At 32.7% G+C, this 16,227-nt stretch overlaps 1 protein-coding gene across 7 annotated transcripts in view; it reads right to left on the bottom strand.

Annotated features, from left to right (window-relative positions):
• LOC145296805 (uncharacterized) overlaps positions 1 to 16,227 on the bottom strand; it is a 432,324-nt gene that overhangs the window by 22,345 nt on the left and 393,752 nt on the right. For 5 of the 7 annotated variants that reach the window (XM_080142884.1, XM_080142886.1, XM_080142881.1 and 2 more), the window contains one exon: positions 7,597 to 7,672. The exons of the other annotated variants lie outside the window; for them this stretch is intronic. In XM_080142884.1, coding sequence (XP_079999010.1) covers positions 7,597 to 7,672 — 76 coding nt within the window. The remainder of the gene's footprint in view (positions 1 to 7,596; positions 7,673 to 16,227) is intronic. 7 annotated transcript variants of the gene reach the window in all.

A 16,227-nucleotide genomic window follows, 5' to 3' on the forward strand; every position in this document is an offset into this window, starting at 1 on the left:
GAGAGAGAGAGAGAGAGAGAGAGAGTATTTCTTCCTCATGGCCTTGTGTAAGATTTTGTTGTATTGCAAAGCAATTAAATCTAAACTTGAATGATATTCGATGCTACATTGACGATTTCAATTGAACTGGGCAAGGATTGCTTTCTCTATCCGATTCCTGGGATTTTTGGAATAAACTTCCAGAAAATATATTAAATGTGTCCACAAAACAACAATTAGGAGGTATAATTTTGACAGGTGCTGACGACTTTTGCGTAAATTACTACCACCCTTTCTTTATAAAAACACGCTTCTTGTAGCGTTTGCTAAATTTATTGAACTGCACCGAATTAAATACCCGAAATGTTCCCGGCGTTATCCATTAACTTCGCAGGTCTTTCTTTACTGTTGACAAAGTTGTAGTTTAAGCTCCATTCTGCGAGGAACCTTAATTTACGTCGATAAGGAAGGGGTGAAGGCAGAGGCTCTAGAAGATTAAATCCCGCTCATGCGGTTAAAGAATATAAGTATTCCAGATGTGTTAATCGTTTATTACCATTTTTCTTTCTTTTTTATTTTGGTAATTTCCGAGATTGTGGGTGGTGGGAAAGAGCGACCAATTAATGTACCGGTAACTACTGTTTTTACTTCCTTCTACCAATTTTTAAAAATATGTCTCATAAAATAAACGCTTTTAAAACACTTTCCACATGGCTGTAGTTTTAAGTAAATTTTCCTAACAAAGGCCGATGTGCCTGTCAAAAAAGGCAAGCGGGCATCAGTAATACAGTCCATATTTCGCGTTGTCTTCTTTACCAGACCTTCGTTTCTTCCTTGAAACTTGATTCCATATGTGTATCTGTTTGAGTAGTCTTTCCTTAATAACAATAATTGAAATGTCCGATAAGAAGAAACTATTTCATGGTGGCAATATATCAATATAGCTATGCTATTGTAGACGTATCCGTAACCCGTTGGGTCACTACTGCTAGGACTTTTTATTCTACTTCGATTTTAGTCTAAAATGCATACATTCTGACGTATGTTTTTCGCATAACTAAAAGCATTATATCTTGTTACTTCTATACCATCCTTATGTGTAATATAGAAGTATAGCGGCTTATTATGTTGCTATTTAATTTACATACGTGTTTGTTGTGTCTACATATGTTTAATTAACCGGCAAAATTGAAAGAAGGGCGGTCACTTTTTTTTCTAAATACTCATAAATACACTAACACATTAGAAAGCGTTTGAGTCCACATAGAGTGAGGGGGGGGGAGTAATACACGGATAACTAAGAGAGATTGGTGATTGGTTCAGTTAATTACAAATGACGACTAATTAAGAAAATTAAGTAGATAATTTTCGATTTTAACTCAATTCTAAAACTAATTAATATTTTAAAATGTATTCTTCGGGATTAAAGTATATGAGAGAGAAAAAAAAGATTATTCATTCGGTTTAAGTATACCAATACGTTTGTGGTGTATTTGTCTCTTCGTCTTTCTGTCTAGGATGTAATTTTAAACAAAACCCTAAATCAAGATAAAACATAATTCTTCTAGGATATAATATGCAAGGAATTTCATGATGGTATTTGTTCTGTCTAACGTAGTTTGAATTCTCTAGTATTTATTATTCTTAATTGGGGTTTTCTTTCTTTCAAACTCGTAATGAGCGAGATACTGGCTTACTTTACGACCTTCGTGGAGAGGTTTTCTATCTCTTTAAATATTCGGACGTTTTCAGTTTTCCTAACGAATATTGTCTCCTGTCTCTCTAAGGATGAAATTAAACAGTGCCAGTATTATTTATTTGTATTATTTCCTTATTTATCTTTCCACTACGTGTGAGCCACTCTTTAATTGCCGTGACTCGATTATCACCTGGCATAATTTGCATTTTTGCGCTTCTTCCTCAAAATATCTTCATTTTTGTAATAGATATTTAAGTTTTATTAGACCCCCTCTCTGTACGTCTTCATTTTGTATTTACGTGTTTTAAAAACTGATTTTTGTTCTTTTTGCTTTTATTCAGTTTTAACTTTGCTGATGACCAATAAACCTGTTATTGAAGAATCAGAGGCGGGCAACGCCGAAACAAGCAAAAATGAGAATCCAACTAATCAAACTCCGGGGCAATGCCAGACCAGCGGAGGGAGCTAGTGGATAACAAAAGAAAACATGAGTTTGGGCTGATGATGCAAAACTAAATGTAAACGTTAGACAAAGGAATTTATAATAAACAATGGAAACAAAACTATGAGTAGAAAATTCTTTTAATTATTTTGACTCTCAAGTATATATCCGATACAGTAAGACACAGTCAATCAAGCGAGAACCACATCAGTCTATATGAAAACACAGAAGATATTAATGGATATATACTCAAGAGTAAAAAAAAATGAAAAGAATATGTTGTCACAGCCCTAATTATGAGAAGTCAATAAAATTAAATCAGATGAACGAAAAACGCTCAGTCGACCGAATTCCGCCTGCTGCCTACCACCTATTCTCTCTCACACTTTAAGTCAGACATCAATTTGTCAAAAAAAGCGATTGCTTTTATAACCAAAGAATTTGTCATTTAGTTGATAAGCACCGCATTACATATCTGACGCGATTGATGACATTAAGAGTGTGCAGTTGAAGGGAAACACAAGCGTATCGAAAAATATACATCCGCAGATAACATTATGTGTTAAATATACAATGTTGCAAAATTGTGATTGTTGACAAGAGTTTATGTTAAATGTTCGAGGTTTGCCCATGTTTCCACGAAAGCTTAAACAGAAACGACAACGGATTCATTTCTTTTATTTTAAAACCTCCGTTGTCATATTTTAAGATATGATGGAAATAATTAATTTAATATGAACACTTATTTTTCGGATATTGATGGGGAATTTTTCTATGCCAATAATAGTATGTTTAAGTGTTAAAAACAATACAGTAGACATTGTTTGTTTTTTTACTTTTTAAAAGACGAAATATAAAATATACTTATATAAATTCCACATTATTTTATATGTACACCCCCCACACACACACACACATATATATATATATATATATATATATATATATATATATATATATATATATATATACCGATAACTGCGTGTATTGACTTTAAATGCCAGTGCGACATTACAAATTCACATGTATATACAGTTCTCCGTAGTTCTCAGACAGTGTTTTAGAAGAATTAAATAAATTCCACGTTTTTCGTCGGTTATGAATACTTGCTTTAGACGACGCGGACACGATCTTGTAGTTACTTTGTATACTTCCGGTTTCACATACGTATTCTGCAGTCATTTACTACAGAACACTCTTTACAGAACTGCCGAAAATAATTGCACATTAGTAAATAAACAGTTAATATATAAAACAAAAGTAATTAAATAAAGTTTGTACTTATTATCCGGTAATATAAGAAATTGAACAATGAAAGTGAAATAAATCCACAGAATCTGATCAGCCATACACCCAAAAAATAGTAACAGGCCACGCGGATTAATGAGTTAATAAAAATTATAAAGAATAGTATGAAACAGAAAATGAATACAAGGACAAACATACATGAACAAAACGGAAAGTGATTTTTAAAGAATAAAAACATAATGTGAAAATGAATACCATTCACTGCTCTGTAGCAAATGTCTACAGAGTAGATATATTAAATCGCACAAAAGATCGTGTTTGAATCATAAGACGATAGCGTAAGATGTGAAACCAAACTTATGACCGATTAAAAATACGCTATTAATTTAATAATAATAAATACCATTTATGAGTTGAGCATTGTGAGAAATAAAATTGCCAACTGTCTTTAGCGATAATGAAAAACGAATAGAGCACTCTTCGATTATTGATAATGTTTCTATTGACAATAACATTTAGTTGTGTGTGTGTGTATCGAAGACAAAGTAGACAAAAGGCAAACTATCGAAAAACGACCGGCTTTCGATCTCAACTTGAAGCGCTTGCATTCGTTTTATATACCAATGAGTCAGCAAGACCAATAGCTATTTGATCATAATGATTAATGGGGTTGTCAGTTAGATGATAAATAATACGATGAATGGCTTCAAAGCATTACATGAAAAGGACAAACTGTAATTATTTAAGAGAAAGACTCAGTAAGTATGTGTTGACATTTAAGACGACAAGGTTTTATTCTGCAGAGAAGAAATCTCGTGGCAAGAGAGTGTTTAGCTTCTTATCATTAAGTAATAGATTCCCCTCTCTTTCACAGTTCCAAACGCACGGATCTAAATACAGCCGCCATCTTTTAGTTTGGATAGTACCAATGTCAGATTTTATACCTTTGAACAAAATGGCATGGACGAGGCAAATTTAACTTTTAACCTTAGATGATAATCACAAATTTAGTATCAGGCAAAAACACACGCTATTTCCAAACTGCCAAACATTTGAAATAAACAGATCAACCTCTCTGATGAGTATAAGCAATAACTATAGCATTAGTTTTGAATTTTACTGTTTCTTTTTCTTTCTCTTGGGAGATATTACTATGTTGGTGGCACGCTTCGAAATGGTGAGACGTACAAAAATTTAACTTACTTTTGCCTAGAAAGCATTTCCCATAATCATTAGTGATACGTTAAATCTGATGTAACGCATTCGTTTATTCTATTAAACGTTTTGTATCTAATTTATTTTATAAATTCTTTGGGTGCGTGTACGAATGTCGAACGAAGCAGATCTTAAACAGTAAAGTTTAAAAAAAAGATAATGTGTCCATGTTACTCACTGGGTTACCGATTATAAATATCCCCAAAGTAATAATAATCGGTTTATGAAAAACAAAAAAATTAAAAAATAAAATTCAGTAGCGATAACTGCACTCTCGACATCAGATGGAAGCTTTTGGCTTTTTTTTTATAAAGATTGTGTTTGGATACATTTTGTTCTTCGTAGAATTGTCTGAAGAATTTGCTACATTTAAAAATACAGTGATAATATACTTTTACTGTTTGTTGAAGATTGTTAACGAAACAGATCTATAACATATATACTCTTACGAGAACATGTTTTTTATTTGTTTTTGTTAGCTACTTTTTTTTTTAATGAATTCAATTATTTATACGAAAGTGCATTCTTACCTAAATTCGAGTTGGGAATAATATTCCCTTCGACCAATTTGGTACCCCCTAAATGGGAAGCGACATATATATATATATATTATTTCAAAATATAATTATCCGCTGACACGTGTTTCGTCGTCTACGACTCATCAGTGGCTGAATCCAGCGAGATTCGAAATCAGGACCCCATGATTAGAAGCCTCTACCACGCGGCCAACTCGCCCGACTACGAAATGTATCGCGTTTTTATGTAGATGATTTTATTTATTTTTGTTAGCGATACATTTTTTTAGTGAATTCAATTATTTCTACGAAAGTGCATTTTTACCTAAATGCGAATTGGGAATAATTTCCCCTTTGACCAATTGGGTACCCCCTAAATGGGGAGCGGCATATATATTTATTATTTTTTAAATATAATTATCCGCTGATACGTATTTCGTCGTCTACGACTCACCAGTGGCTGAATGTACCGAGATTCGAAATCAGGACCCCATGATTAGAAGTCTAAACCTCTATCACGCGGCCATCTCAAAATGTATTGCTTTTTATGTAGATGTTTTTATTTGTTTTTGTTAGCGATACTTTTTTTTAATAAATTCAATTATTTATACGAAAGTATATATATAGTCCTTCAAAAATGTTGGATTAGGATGAATAAATTCTTGTAGATTAGTAAGATGTAAAAAGTCGCATTGTTCATTGATAAAAATAAATGATAAGTTTGTGGAAAAAAATAACAAAGGTAATCACTCAAATCAAAGATAAGCAAAAGGGCCCGTTTTATGTCCCTTTTTATGGCTTCTATTTTCTATTGTCAGGATTGAATCTGCTGATCTCTATGGGCCTATCACATCACAAATCAGTAATTGCATCCGAAAGAACTGATAGTTTCAAGAAAATCTGACTATTTTGTCGCAAGGAAAGTGTGTTTTAACTTGACGGGCTAATATCAGGAATGCGTCATTCAATGAATGGTATTCACGCCCAATTCTGAAAGAGAAACACACGGGTTTGCTTGCTTTTTAGACTAAATGCGTTTCCAGAAAGCTAAGGCGTCAGTCAAAGACACATGTTTTATCAGTGCTTTTACAATCTGTCAACGATCAGCTCTCAAATAAAATAAAAATACGTCACGCAGAAAGCAGTTCCATTTATGTGACTCAACACTGTATCTGGAGGTTTTATCTTTATTTTGTAGCGTTTTAGATGTGTTCATGTCTATTTATAAGAAGTTATATATATATATATATATATATATATATATATATTCTTTATATTTACAGGCACTAATGTTTCATGCTTATGCAATCATTGATGTAGGGCTGAAAATTCCTGCTGGTCATGAGATTCGAACCCAGCTACGAAGCCACCTTTCACTCCATTTGCTAAACCTTTACCTCGGGACCACCAAACAATTGCTACGGGAATGTAGGAAATTATTAACTATTAAACGTTGAATTCGGTCTAATATATTAGACTATCTACAGTGTACGAACGAGCGGAAGTCGTAAACATTGCATAAACGCTACTTGACTGCTTTTAGTTATTATTCCGCAAACCGTGCCTATCCTTAAGTATTTTAAAGGGGCTTGATAATTATAATTAAATAATAATTATTCTTTGTAGACATGCCTACACAATCGTCAGTGTAGGAGTGACTATATATATATATATATATATATATATATATATATATAATTTTTTACATCTATATGCATAGGATTTATTCCTAAACTATGTACTTAATAATTTTGAATTCTGAAACTTAGCTGAAATGAATGCGTAGTCATATGTGAATCACTGTTAGTTTAATTTTAGCAAAATACATAAAGAGGGCTGGAAATCCTTCGTAAAAATTCAGATACCTCCGAGTTTTGTGAAAGTTTAACAATATGTATTAAATATCAACTGATAACTATTTCCCATATTTTAGTTTTCTTTTAATATGTTAAAGACTTTTTGGGGCATAATATCGAGCGCAATATTCTACTCGTAATTGGTGCACGCAAGTAATATGAACATCTCATTTAGTTCTTGTTACTACTGTTTTGATTAAGACACCTATATAAATTAAAAGCAGCGTCTTAGTAATTTTACCAACAGAAGTTTCAAAATCTACGTTCCTGACGGCAGAGTGTATAATGGTTTATACACGCTTTGTTACCTGAAAACAGAAGCCTTACCCCTTCTGTCTGTTAATCCCTCGTCCGAAAAATCAACAAAGATAACCACCACTTATTATAACATTTCTGGCCATGCATTGAAAATGAACAAAAAAACATAAAGAACATAAAAATGATATTCCGTTTAACGCTTTTCAGGATGAACGAAAAACATAAAATCGAATTAGTTGTTGGTTAGTTAGCAAAGCAACCCAAGTTGCCCGTGATCCAAAGCAACTGAAATTGCCCGTGATCCCAAAAGAGCAAAATAGCAATACAACCAAGTAGTTCAAATGGTCATGGGGATCCTTCTTGTCCGCCATGTTTTCATGTTACCTTTGTTTTGAAGTAAGTAGTGCTCAGTGATTGATTCCTGCCTCCTTTTCCTGCGTTTGTAGAAGGAATGGCCGATCTAAAGAAAAATCAGAAAATCGTTGAAACCATTTGTAGCAGACGGAGTCGACGTCTGAGACTCTCAAGAGAGAAAAAGTACTTACATTTTTGTCTGAATTTCTTGAGATGAGGAGTTTATCACTATCTATATTGTTTTGTTTTTTTTTTGTTTTTCTTTGTGTGTGTTATTTTTTTACTGACTATTTAATATTCTCCAATATCCTTTGGAACGGGCGAATTGTCGTCCGGTTAGGGATAATCAAATGTCCTAGGTTATATCAATTATTCTCTCGTCTGTCTGTCCCTGTGCCCTGTTTACCGGCATTCGGAATAAATGGCTCACTGTATTTTTTTTTTGTTTTTAATACTAGCTGCTGATGTGGTAAGCGGCGTTTTCTTTTGTCAGATTGCGTCATTATTCGATTCTAAGTTGTACAAACACGCTAGTAGTGGCTTTTTCTTTTAAGAGTGGGGTTAGATTATCGCCGATCGTTCAAGGCTCCCTTACCGAGAAATGCTGACGGGCCTATTCTTAACTATTCTTCTAGCTGACTATAGAGCGCATTCTCACTGGAGATGGTTTTTCCAATCTGACATTTTTCCGCGTGTTGCCGCTGTGGGGAGCAAATAAATCCCACACTGTATTGTGTTGCACGTCTAAATTTCTCGTATTTTAATCCCTTTTACAAATTCATGAGATCCAGCTGCAGAATTAGATACCCACAAATCAGCTGTTTGTTCTAGAACTCATAAGGGGAAAATTTCTATTTCGGATGAGTTAGAAGAAATGAATAGCATTTAACAGTGAATGAATTTTCAAATAAGTATTCATATATTAGGCTGGTGTAAAAATAATGTCGTTTTTGACGTATATATATATATATATATATATATATATATATATATATATATATATATATATATATATATATATGATAAAAACGACATTATTTTTGCACCAAAATAATAAGATGTTTTCTTCTGATTATTGTTGTTATCATTAACATTTTTTAAGTTTCGGCTGTCTTTATATGTACTTATCATTAGCGACGAAGTATGAACAAACGCATTTACATAAAGCCATTAAAATGGTTTACATAAAGCCATAAAAATTGGTTTACATAAAGCCTTTAAAAATTGTTTTCAGTTTAATAAGTTATTATATATCTTAACCATGTCAGTTGAAAAGAAGTCTTTTCAACAAAAACATCTTATTATGAATTTTTAGAAGAGTATATTTAGAATACTATTTATAGTAATATTTACTCAACTCCTTCATGCCAAAATTCTAAGTAAGTTTCTCCAGAGTCATGCCATGCAGTAAAGATAATATCATAATACAATGAAGCAGTAACTGATATTGTCAAAAGACATACACAAATGTACAGACATACACATTATACAGATACACAGAACATGCATGAGACACCAAAAGTAGTGAACGATGTTGGTGCAATTCGTGTGTAGTTCGATTGATTCAACTGACTAGAATACTCGCTGACTCATTTGGGAAATATGTAGAAAACCATTACCCCCTCTCTATCTCATATATATATATATATATATATATGAAATTTATTACTGTGAGTCCAGAATGAGTTTACAAATTGTTTCAGCTAGAGGAAAATCCTCAAAGAGGAAAAATCCAACTAGCATCGTCAGAATTCATAGAGTCCATCTATGAATTCTGACGATGCTAGTTGGATTTTTCCTCTTTGAGGATTTTCCTCTAGCTGAAACAATTTGTAAACTCATTCTGGACTCACAGTAATAAATTTCATATATACTGCTCTGACTACACATTGAGCACTCTAGTCCGGTTTTTTCACCACCGGTAAATATACATATATATATATATATATATATATATATATATATATATATATATATTATTATTAATAATAATTATTACGTGCATAAAAGTATATAGATGACTTACTTTTATGCACGTAATAATTTTTTTTTTACATGGGGGTCACCACTTATCAAGGCCCGAAAGCCACTCAGGGATAAGGGTTATTGTGTGTACAGTAATCCATGAGATAGTATTGTAGTAATCTTTAGTATTTGGGGGTTTGATAGAGTGTCTTACTTAAGGGGGCGATTTGTCAGGAGTTTGTTTATGTTGGACTTGAAGACGCCAAAGTTGCAGTCAGGTGGGAAACAGGCAAGCGGTAGAGAGTTTCACTGGCGTGCAGTTCTAAGAAAGAAGCTTTGTTCATGGAATCTTTTAAAAAATAAAAAAGTAATACGTCATAAAAAATGTGTGGGGGGGAATGTAAACAAAGGGCAAATAACTCCTTTCTTATAATAAACGCTCAGGGAACGAAAGAGAAAGAAATTAGTACGGCATCGCTAATAAAAAAATAAGTAAAAATTCAACAATATATATATATATATATATATATATATATATATATATATATGTATATATATATATATATATATCGAAATTATGAAGGGAAGACTTATATAATTCATGATTACAAAACACTTTAAAATAAAGTAAAAGGCGTGAAGAGGAAAAGAGAAAACAGGAGGGGGAGTCAACTGACCGCTTTCGCCCTCACTTTCGCAAAACTGTATCGAGGGATTTATGTAGTCAGACTTTGTGGACAGACACCCTATATATATATATATATATATATATATATATATATATATATATATATATATATATACAGGGTGACCAAAAAAAAAAAAAAGCTAAATGGAGGACATCTGGAACATACGCTGTAGAACGGAGAAAAAAAGACCAAAGACCCAAGTGTTTTGATGTGATGTTTTGAATATAATAAACTAGTTATGACCAAGTTTCATTTAATTCAAACAAAACACTAAGAAACGGGGCCTAATTAGAGTTGGGGGCCTTTAATTTTGGGTCACCCTGTATATATATATATATATATATATATATATATCCCTCTCGATATAAACGCCAAACCAAATTTTCTTTATTCCTAAACTTTGTACAAATGTACAATTCCATATTAAATTATCATTATCCATACTATTCTAGTTTGCAGTAAGATTTCTAACCTAACCCTTTCAAGAACAATAGATCCACCCAATCTGAATAGTTTTACATCAAGTCAGTGCATGTATCTATACCAGCACTATAAATTTACGGATTTTATTAATTTTCAACCAACATTACTGGTTGGATCTTGTTATTATTTTACTACATCCTAATTATTGGACATCATTTTTTACATATTTATACTTTCTCGAACATTACTCCCTTTCGAACTTTGCAGCTTTTATTTGTTTGCGCTAACCAGCTTCGTTATAGCAAGTCTACAAAAAAAAAATCTTTGTTTTTTTTTATTCTGGAAAAGAAAAATATTTGAAACTCCATGGAATAAGAAAATAATATACTCTATTTTGTGTTCCTTGTTTATAAACAATATATTTTGTAATTGTTAGATTGACATCTAGTTCGTCTCTCCTGCTCCTCTCTTCCTATCTCTTTCTCTATATATAGAGAAGTAAATAGATAGATAGATAGATAGATAGATAGATAGATAGATAGATAGATAGATAATGTAATACTGAGTCACTAATTATATGAGCCGAGGTCGACTCGATGATAGAATTTAATGAGTGTGTCAAGTGGACAGTGCCTGGCAATCGGGAACGATGGTTGTAAATTGACAAAATTTGCTTATTTAAAAAGACCACAATAATTTCTTTTAAATATTAGATTTAAAATCACAATTCTGTAGTCGAGCAGAAAAGGTGAAGTTTAATATTAGAACAGATGCAACACTTGGTTTGCAGTCCAATATTTATTTAAAAAGAGTTCACTAAAATGTAGACACAAAAGTAAAATAAAACTAATGAAAATTAACAAATGATTTTTTTCCAAAATATGAACTTAAAAAAAAGCAACCATAAATAGCAGACGATATATATTACCATGTCATTTTCAGCATTTTTCGTTTTATTTTATTTTTTCTTTTTGTAAATTTCCGGTTACCGTTCTTTGAACTTGTGTGTTTAAGCAATGGTTGCCTATATGAAACATTTTTGCTATCATTGTTATAATTAATAAACAATAATAGCATTTCTTTGGTTTCTATGGTTATATTTAACAATATTCAAGCTGCTGTCAACACTTCATGTCGATTATCAAAAGAGTCTTTGCCCATTGATAACTCCGAAATCACAGCTCCAAGGTTTTATATCTTCCTAGTGTAATTTTTTTTCATGATTTTATTAGTGAATGTGACAATATATTACCCGCAATCCTATCATATGGATTGGGTTTATCTATTTCATGATGTGAAAATAATACTGAACTATAACACGCATTGTTTGTGTTGGTTATTTACAATCAATATTATTGATTACTACTTGTTCTAATGGTCTATAACACGAAAACAAAACGTGTCCGAATGTATGTTTATGCGGAAGTGCCTTATTGCTGAACTCCAATCTATGGTTTCTCCCCGTAAAACATTTACAAGAAAAATACCATCTGTCTTTTGGACAAGATCAAAGTGTAGTATCTGTTCCGGCAGATGCTGCACTTAAGATAATTTGTACCAGTCAATGGAGGGGAAACCCTCTATACTGGGACAATTATTATTTTTGGTAACCAGAGTGACCCCTTTTAGGGGAGCTGGTTTTTACCTCACATTAAAAACGGCCTTGTGCCTAATTTGCTCAGTGGGGGAGCAAATAAACACCATCTGTTCCGGCAGATACTGCACTTAAGATAATTTGTACCAGTCAATGGAGGGGAAACCCTCTATACTGGGACAATTATTATTTTTGGTAACCAGAGTGCCCCCTTTTTGCCTACTTTTAGGGGAGCTGGTTTTAACCTCACATTAAAAACGGCCTTGTGCCTAATTTGCTCAGTGGGGGAGCAAATAAATACCATCTGTTCCGGCAGATACTGCAAGCAAAGACCAGATGTGGTGGCAACCCCACATACCTGACCTTTAACCAGCTCCCATTTCCCACCTCTCGGGAGCTGGTCCCCTTTTTCCCTTCCCCCTCCCTTCACTCCTCACATTACAAATTGGCCTTCTGCCTAATTTGCTCGGTGGGGGAGCAAATAAATACCATCTGTTCTTCAGATGCGTCACTTCCATTTCTCGTTCTCTTTCAGTGGAGGAGAAATCCTTCACGACTGAGACAATTTTTTATTTTTGTACCTTTTCTCCACGTTAAAAAACGACCCTGGTGTCTAACTCTGTCTCGTGGGGAGGCATTGTAAATGGGTACCATCACCGATACTCTCTCTAATTCTCTCTCTCTCTCTCTCTATATTAGTTTTGTAACCTTTAAAACTATATAAGAAACTTATTATTTAATTTTTATATTTTTTTATCATTCGTTGGAAAATTATTTAGTCAGTAAGTCAATAACCTGCAATCGCTGCATCAATTTGCTTTCTAGAATCCACTATGGTCCTAATGTTATTCTATCAGTTGTAAGTTGTCAGTTGTCTATCATGAAACACTGTTTCGAGGATTCTAAAACAAAACATGTCTCTCGAGCAGTGTTGATCAAACACTACCTCCCTCAATCACAAGAACAAAAAATGTTCCGAATATTGGATCTAGTTTCTGACTTATATATATATATATATATATATATATATATATATATATATATATATATATATAGTCTTTTTATTATATAAACATTATTGGTTACATATGTGTATACATGTTTCAGTGGAACCCTATTTAAAGGATAAAACCTCATCAGACCAATAATAGAATCGATATAAAACGGAAGTCAAAATTACATTAGTGTCATAAGATATTTGGGTGTGGTTAACGTTCTGGAAAAAAGGGGGTGTTTACTTTGTGAATGTGAGCAGTAGGTGTTTCGAGAAGGGGGTATAGTAAAGGGAGGAAGTATACCTGCCAAAACTAACTTCCATGGGCAAAGTTTATTCCTTAAAACTACCCATCTGTGAAACAAAAAACTACGGACTGCTTCCCAGCTAACCACAGCATGGCCGTTTTCAAGTCCAATGTAAGCGAATTCTTTTTGAGTCGCCTTCTTAAATAATCAGATTTTGTTTAATCAGCATCATTATTACCAATCATCACGATATTTTCCTACCGTCTGCCTGATACTAAATTAGTATCTTGTCCTCGAGTAGACTTTGAATCTTGATAAGTGCTGACACTTTAATAAAAATATAGAACATAATGTTCAATTAATATTATCGATTTCCAAGCACCGTGTATATAGATACCCATAAGCTATAAGATTGAAATGCCAACACTTCTTTTTTAAGCCGTTCAAATATGGTGTTGCTAAAGGCTTGCCTTGACCCAATGATGAACATTGTTTATAACCTTGAACGATAAACAGATTTGTTAACATGACGCTAGATAGGAATTTTGTATTTATCCAAAAAGTCAAAGATTACCGAAACCAGCCACGTTTTGCTGATGGTTTGCGTTTTATGTTTAATCTTAAAAACACAAACTCCGGCATAGCATGACTCAGAATAGGGTCAATGATCTTCCGTGTATTCAGTAAAAACAAAAATGTAATTAGATTTCTTTTTTTCTTTTTTTACAAAAGTAAAACATATTTAAATAAAAAAAAACTTGCGCATACATATAAGACATAATAATATCGACGCACAAGTCCCCGTTAGAACACCGAAGTTAAGCGACCTTGAACCTAGCTATTATGAGATGGGTGAATTTTTTAAAAATACCAAGTGCTGTATGTAGAAGGGTGGAGTAACATCCATGAAAAATATACAGCCATGAAGCTTGTCTTATCCAGTAATTTATTGATTCGCACACAAAGGCTTAGACAACAAAACATCATTAGCAGAAATTTTGTTCTCAAGCATGTGTTGAAGCTCTTTAAAGAGAATATACAATTCGTTCGTTTCCGAATGTATATACCAGATGAGGTATGCGGTTTTCACCGGATGGATATCCAGGACAATAAAATATCCGAAAAAAATATTACTGAGATAAATACTTTTACAGCTTTAACAAAAGGGTTACAATAATATTGCGGGTCCCCATTCACGCTGAATGTCCACAATGCCCAGCAGCAATATATTACATATTAAGGATACGGCTATTGAATTTCCACAAGTCCCGCTAGTATGAAGATATAAGAAAATCTGGCGTGCACGTCGTCAAATTCTTTCTTTAAGACTCTTGAACAAAGAATTTGCTACTTTACACACTGGACATTTATCGTTATATTCTTTTATATTATGGCGCGAAAAGTAATTATATTATACAGATGAAGAATTGTTATTTTTGTCAGCCAATCTTATAAACCCTTCTTTCACTTTTGGGTTCAGGAAGGACTTACTTTTCAGCCAGCCAATTTGAACTAAATGATTTGACGCTGAATATAGGGGGTTCTGTCCTGATTAAAAAAGTACATGCGAACGAGTTAACTATCATAAAACGCTATTTGATTCTATCTTTCTCTTCTCTTTTATTATCATGATTAGCTACGTACACCCATGTTTTGTCTGAAACGAATTCAATGAAAGTCATTGTAATTTATTATTTTATTTATTTTATTTATCTAATTTATATAGTTACATCCTTTATATTTTATATATATATATATATATATATATATATATATATATATATATAGTTACATTTATTTTATATATATATATATATATATACTTACATCCTTTTCTGGAGGTAATTCCATAAAAGACAACTTGATTGATAATTTAGATTATATAGATAACTATTATTCTCTTGGTGTCATGTTATGCGACTAATATTTTTTTTACGCACGTCTTTTTAACGCAGAAATCTTTATCAGCAATCTATACAAAATGTTCAGTTTTAAATTCCATAATTTTTCCTGAGTTCAAGATAAAGCTTCACAATTTCGAAAACATGCATGTTATACGGTCGAAGGTTGCGTAGGCCGAAACGTTGTTACAACAATAACCACCAAGATAAGAATAGTAACCTTGATAGTGCCAATAATACAAACATATTCTTATCTTACATTCTAACTCCGAGACTCTGATCTTATGTGTCTCTCCTGTCTCTATTTTAAGAGACGTTTATCTATTCTCTGTTTATGGCGTGGATAAATATTTATTATGCGAAAATGTGACATATTTCTACTAGATGTCAGTAGGAATCACCGTACGAAGCTTAAAATAAAATACCAAGTGTAACAACATTATGTACGTTTACCAGACATATTTCTGTGCCTCAATTATAGCCTTGCCATTTTTATTTATTTTTATAAAAATATGAACTCATCGCAAACCGCAAATACGAATAAACAAAAATATACAGTGGCGTTAAAAATGCAGCTTTATACACGAACTGTAATGAGATCCGGTTTAGCAAACGGGAGGAAAAATAATATGAAATTGAGTTTTAAAATAAGACATGGACATTCAATTTTCAAATCACAGAGTACACTAGCGAAACAACGAACAGATTGATTGTCCAGTCGTAAAATTCAGTTATTTAAACAGATTAAGTTGGAATTATCTTGTCAAAGATAGTTCGATCAAAAAAATATTATGAAATGCCATGGACGCTCTCGGATTAAAAAGTACATGCGAACGAGTTAACTATC

Source organism: Euprymna scolopes, chromosome 17 (assembly GCF_053919585.1).
Source record: "Euprymna scolopes isolate OS-2025 chromosome 17, ASM5391958v1, whole genome shotgun sequence".
NCBI lineage: Eukaryota > Metazoa > Mollusca > Cephalopoda > Sepiida > Sepiolidae > Euprymna > Euprymna scolopes.